At 65.2% G+C, this 6,236-nt stretch overlaps 1 protein-coding gene across 1 annotated transcript in view; it reads left to right on the top strand.

Moving 5' to 3' along the window:
* The first annotated feature begins 273 nt into the window (after nucleotides 1–273).
* MYO15A (myosin XVA) overlaps nucleotides 274–6,236 on the top strand; it is a 51,747-nt gene continuing 45,784 nt past the window's right edge. The window contains 2 exon segments of the mRNA XM_038537096.1: nucleotides 274–3,837; nucleotides 5,944–6,026. Of these exon segments, the coding sequence (XP_038393024.1) occupies nucleotides 274–3,837; nucleotides 5,944–6,026 (3,647 nt within the window).

Here is a 6,236-nt window from a genome sequence, read left to right as displayed (position 1 = left end):
CAGTAAACAACACCCATGCACTTTCCAGCAGCGCTCGGGTGAAACCCAAGGCGGCTCTGGAGGAGATGAATTATGGATCCACCCTCCCGGAATCTGGTCACAGCCAGAAGAAGCTTGGCTGTCCCTCCCCAGGCCACCCAGACCAGTCCTGGTTGCTCCCAGCCGGAGGAGGCTGCACGCCCAGCAGCGGGCAGGAGACTCGGCGTGTCCCCTTGTCTCCAAGTCCAAAAGCTTGTGACCGGGCCGTAGCCCGGCGGGGTGCAGGCAGCCACCATGGCAAAGGAGGAAGAGGATGAGAAGAAAGCCAAGAAAGGGAAAAAGGGGAAGAAGGCGCCGGAGCCGGAGAAGCCCAAACGGAGCCTGAAGGGAACGTCGCGGCTGTTCATGGGCTTCCGGGACCGCACGCCCAAGATCTCCAAGAAGGGCCAGTTCCGGAGCGCCTCGGCCTTCTTCTGGGGCCTGCACACTGGCCCACAGAAGACCAAGCGCAAGAAGAAGGCACGCACCGTGCTCAAGTCTACGTCCAAGCTCATGACGCAAATGCGCGTGGGCAAGAAGAAGCGGGCGATGAAGGGCAAGAAGCCGTCCTTCATGGTCATCCGCTTCCCGGGCCGGCGCGGCTACGGCCGCCTGCGGCCGCGCGCACAGTCGCTCAGCAAGGCGTCCACGGCCATCAACTGGCTCACCAAGAAATTCCTCCTCAAAAAGGCCGAGGAGTCGGGCAGCGCGCAGGCCACGCTGGACGCCTGGCTCAACCGCGGGGACTCCCGCGTGGGCTCCCGCAAGCTGCCCTTCCCGTCGGGCGCCGAGATCCTGCGGCCCGGAGGCCGCCTCCGCAGGTTCCCGCGCAGCCGCAGCATCTACGCGTCGGGCGAGCCCGTGGGCTTCCTGCCCTTCGAGGACGAGGCCCCGTTCCGGCCCTCGGGCTCCCGCAGGTCGCTGTACGGGCTCGAGGGCTTCCAGGACCTGGGCGAGTACTATGACTACCACCGCGAGGGCGACGACTTCTACGACCGCCAGTCGCTCTACCAGTACGAGGAGGAGCAGGAGCCCTACGTGGGCTACGGCCCCTACGGCCCCGCCTGGCCGCCCTACGGAGACCACGCCCACGGGTACCCGCCCGGGGACCCCTACGAGTACTACCACCCGGACTATTACAGCGGCCCCTACCACCCCACCTACCCCTACGGCTACGGTTACGACGATTATGAGCCCCCGTACGCGCCCCCGGCGGGGTACGCGTCCCCCTACAGCTACTACGACGGCTACCACGGCGATCTGTACCCTCGCGGCTACTACCTGGACCCCTACGTGCCTTATGCGGCGCCATACCCGCCCTACGACCTGCCGTACGACGCGCCCTATTTGGATCCCCATGGGGTGCCCTATGGCGCCCCCTACGGCATCCCCTACGCCGAAGGCATCTATGGTGGCGGCGACCAGGCCATCTACGCTCCAGAAGTGCCCTACCTTTACGCAGAGGAGCCGGCCCTCGGGTACCCGTGGGTGCCGCCGCCCATCCTGTCGCCCCACAACCCGTACGCCCACCCCATGGATGACATCGCGGAGCTGGAGGAGCCGGAGGAGGCGGGTGGCGAGCGGCAGAGCACCTCCTTCCGCCTGCCCAGCGCCGCCTTCTTCGAGCAGCAGGGCATGGACAAGCCTGCCAGGTCCAAGCTCTCCCTCATCCGCAGGTTCCGCCTCTTCCCGCGGCCCCAGGTGAAGCTGTTCGGGAAGGAGAAGCTGGACGTGACCCTGCCGCCCTCCCTGGACATCCCTCTGCCCTTGGGGGACGCGGACGAAGACGAGGAGGAGGAGGAGATGCCCCCGGGGCCGTCGGGGCCCTACGCGCACCCCCTTTGGGGCTTCCTCACCCCGCGCCAGCGCAACCTGCAGCGCGCCCTGTCCGCCTTCGGCGCCCACCGGGGCCTGGGCTTCGGCCCTGAGTTCGGCCGCCCCCCGCCTCGCCCGGCCACCTCCCTGGCCAGGTTCCTCAAAAAGACGCTGTCGGAAAAAAAGCCCATCCCGCGTCTCAGGAGCAGCCAGAAGGCGCGGCTGGGAGGCCCCGCGGTCCGGGAGGCGGCCTACAAGCGCTTCGGCTACAAGCTGGCCGGCATGGACCCCGAGCGGCCCAGCACGCCCATCGTGCTCCGGAGGGCCGAGGCGCGGACGCGCAACAACAACAACTCCCACCGGCCGCCCTCGCCCGCGCCCCGGCCACCCTCCCACTGGAGCGCGCTCCTCCCCGCGCCGGCCACCCGGAGGCCCCCCAGCCCCGGCCCCGGCCCCGGGACCCCGCCTGCCCCACCCTTTGCTCCGACCCTATCCGGCCTGCCCCGGCCCGTGTCGCCCTACGGCTCTGTCCGCCGGCACCCGCCGCCCTGGGCCGCCCCAGCTCACGTGCCCCTCACGCCCCCCGCCAGCTGGTGGGGCTTCGTGGAGCCCCCTCCTGTGGCCCCGGAGGCGCCCCCCAACCTGCTGGCCTTCCCCGGCCACCGGCCCTCCTTCAGAGGGTCCCACCGGAGACCTGCAGCCTTTGGCCTCCCCTGGCCCCCGCTGCCCTCGCCCCAGCCCTCCCTGAGGAGCCTGCCTGGCCTGGGCTACCGCTCGCCCATGGGGGGACCGTCCCCTCAGCCATCCCTGCGCACCCGACCCTTCCAGCCTCCCTTCTCGCCCCCGCCCCGCCGGCCCCACTCACTCCGGGAGCCCCAGTCTCGGCGCCGCATCTCTGGGCGCCTGGGCCCACCCCGCTCACCGGTGCTGGGCTCCCCGCGGCCACCCTCGCCGCCTCCTCTGTTGGGCCACGGCTCCCGATTCCGATCACTCAACCTGCCCTCGCGCCTCCCGCACACGTGGCGCCGCCGAAGTGAGCCGCCCACCAGGGCTGTGAAGCCGCGGGTGCGCCAGCCCTTTCATCGGCCTCCTGGGGCTGGGTCCTGGCCGGCGGCGCCAGTAGCAGCACCTGAGGGCCGGGAGAGCCAGAGGGAGCCCGAGGACTCAGAGACACCCTGGATGGTGCCCCCACTGGCCCCCAGCTGGGATGTGGATGTGCCTCCCACCCAGCGACCCCCCTCGCCCTGGCCAGGAGGTGCAGGCAGCCACCGTGGCTTTTCCAGGCCACCCCCTGTGCCGGAAAACCCCTTCCTCCAGTACGTGGGCCCTGTGCCGGCCCCGGCTTCCCAACCTGAGGACCCAGCCTCAGACTTGACTGATGTCTTCCTGGTTAGACACCACGATCCAGGGCCTGGACAGTTGGTAAAATCAGCCAGCTCGATCCCTGAGAAGCCAGAAGAAGAGGCCACTCTGGAGGGCCTTCAACCACCAGCAGAGCCTGAGCCCTCAACCCCGACACCTCCCAAAGACTCCCAGCCACAGCGGAAGGCGCTAAGGCTCAGCCTCTCCTACCCACTGGCCACCTGTGAAAAGATGAGAGCCACGTGGCCACCATGGCGCCGCTGGGGGACACTGCCCAGCGCCCCAGCCCCCTTGGCACCTACTGGGCCCCCAGGGTCCCTGCCCAAGGCGGGTGAGCGGCGCCAAGCAGGCCCTGGGCGTTTCGCTGTGGTCATGCCACAGGTGCAGAAACTCAGTGCTTTCCAGCGAGTTCGTCCTGCCGCCCTGCAGCCTCCTGTCCAGGTTACCCAGGACCCAGAGCCCAGGCCCAAGCCAAGAGCCTGGAGTTTGCTCTGGTCTTGTTTCTGGCTGCCAGCGGAGGCCCATCGACCCTGGTCACCACTGCTCACCCGCCCCCAGTCCTGCCGCCTGGGCCCTGGAGGCAATTGCCTGCCTCATGGGGGCCCCTGGGAAGAAGTTGGCCCCAAAAGCTGGTGGAACAAGGTATGAGGGCATAGGTCAGAGGGAGAGCTTGGGGGTTCTGTCCTGGGAAGCGGAGGCAAGAAACAGCCTCACGACCCTGGTGAGGCGCTGCCTGCTTGTGCCTCAGTCTTCCCATCTGTAACCTGAGGAGAACAGCCTTTGGGCTCCCCAAAAGATGCCAGCACAGGCAGGCACAGTACAGAAACTCTGGAAACTCCTCCTTGTCACTTTAGGAAAGGGATCTTGTCCTAGCCTGTGGTCTGGGCAGCCTAAGTTCTGGGTTAGTCTGGATGGCACGTCTGTCCCCAGCAGTCCCTCACAGATTTTGTCTGAATACAAGACCTCAGGGCTTGGCTGTCCACTCTGTCCCATCCCCACATCCACATCCATACTGTTTCTCTTGCCACCTACTGACCCTCCCCCAGGATGGAGTTCCTCTCCTGAGTTGCTGCTTGCGGGCAGTTCCCTGGGCTGCAGGATTCTGAACTGTCCAAGGATGAGGGGCTCAGGAACCAAACTTGTAGCATCCTCATTGCATGGTGAGGAAACTGAGGCCTAGAAGGTCACACGGTGGATCAGGGGCCTAGTTAGGAGCCTGTCCGGGCCCCCCGTGGAGTGCAGGGCAGGTGGCTTGTCTGAAGGGTGCCAAGCTCGTGCCTGGCTACCACGTTCATGGCGGAATGCGAGCCTGATGCTGGGTGGCCCTCAGTGGAGGGGGGTGGTCACCGGAGACTCCCCCGGGACGCCTGGGGTAGGCGGGGCATGCAGGGGTGGTGGGTGTTTCTCAGCCTCTGCAGACGATGCCCCGGGGAGCGGGTGGCTAGCCGGCCCGGCAATGGCGACCGGGGCAGCCTGGCTGCTGGGGGGGCCCTGGCCCCGGCGCCGGGTGCCCCGTGCTGTGTGGGCTGCAGCATTGTGGGAGCGGGGCGCGGGGCGCCCAGGGGTGAGGGGAAAGGATGCCTGGGCCCTCCTCACCCTGGAATACGTGAGTGGCTGAATTATTCAGGGTTTGTGGCCACTGGTGCACATGGCCAGACGGGTGGGCGGGAGGCCAGGGCCTCAAGGGTGATACTTGCTGTGCCCTACTTAGCAGCCGGTGACAGGCATGCAGCATGCAGGGCTCCCTCCTGGTGTCCCCTTTCCTTACCTGCTCCGAGAAGGATGCAGGCTGGATCCGAGAGGCTGGAAAGGCAGGATGCACACATGTGCTTGCGGTCATGCGGGTCACATGCAGGCCTTTGTGCCTGGGATATGTTCTTAGGTGTACCGTGGCCAAATAAGGGAAGCATGTATGTGTAATGTGTCTGTGCCAGGGTCTGAGCAAATGTGGCATTATTGGTGTCAAGAATGTGCACATAGATGGGCACGGTGGCAGCAGGTGGCATCAGGACTTTTGTCTTGAGCCCCCCAGGTGTGGTTGAGACAGCCTCAGCTCTCTACGTACATGAGAATGTATCAAATGGACATTGAGAGCATGTACCTATGCATGTATGCCTCTAGCCAGGCATCCCATGCCTGCATGCGTATCCATAGGCAATTTGCAAGACTAGGGGTGTGTGGGAGTCGCATTAGCTGCAAATGCCTTTGCATTTGGGTCTGAGTGTAGGGGTCTGCATGTTTGCCCTGGGCTGGGTGCAGGGGCCTGGTGCTGAGTGGGAGAGTCTCAGTGTCCACCTTCCTCGAGGCCCCATCCACCAGGACATGGATGTTCATCAGGTTGTCACATAAACAAACATTTGGGGTCCACCTGGGGAAAGGGTATCAGTGTTGGAGAACATGAAGTTGGGAGCACTTCTGGGCAGAGGGAATAGTGTGTGTGTGTGTGTGTGTGTGTGTGTGTGTGCACGTGGGCACGTGCGTGTTCTCACCCCCAGGTCAGGACACTTGAAAGCACATGGGAGCACCTGCTGCAGAAAATGCATGGGCAGAGGGCAGGCATGTGCTCCAGGAGTAAGGGTTGTATGCGGGTTCTGTGGCGCTCGCTATTCCACAGCAGGGAGGCTGCAGGACCCAGCCTGGCCTTGGGGATCCTTCCTCCCCAACAGGAGCAGGTCCCAGGCATGTCTAAGACAGGCGGCCACGCATGGATGCCCTCCAACCAGGCCAACCACAGACTCTCTCTCGTAGATGCACTCCATCCGCAACCTGCCCACCACACGGTTTCACGAGCAGTGCCGGGAGGATGGTGTGGAGGACATGACGCAGCTGGAGTGAGTGGAGGGGGGGTGGGGGGCTCAGCAGGGGGTCACCACAGGGTTGCACACTTCTGGCCGAAGCGCCTCCTCCTGCTTGGGGTGCCTCTCACCTCCTGGCACGTTTCCAGTGCTTCTATTTCCTCATCCGTGAAGTGGGAGCCATGCAGCATCACAAAGCCAGAGTGTGTGTGTCTGAGCTGTGAGTCAGATGGGCCTGAGTTCAAA

This window comes from Canis lupus, chromosome 5 (genome assembly GCF_011100685.1).
Source record: "Canis lupus familiaris isolate Mischka breed German Shepherd chromosome 5, alternate assembly UU_Cfam_GSD_1.0, whole genome shotgun sequence".
NCBI lineage: Eukaryota > Metazoa > Chordata > Mammalia > Carnivora > Canidae > Canis > Canis lupus.
Note: the sequence above shows the minus strand (reverse complement) of the source record. Positions and strands in the feature narration are given on the sequence as shown.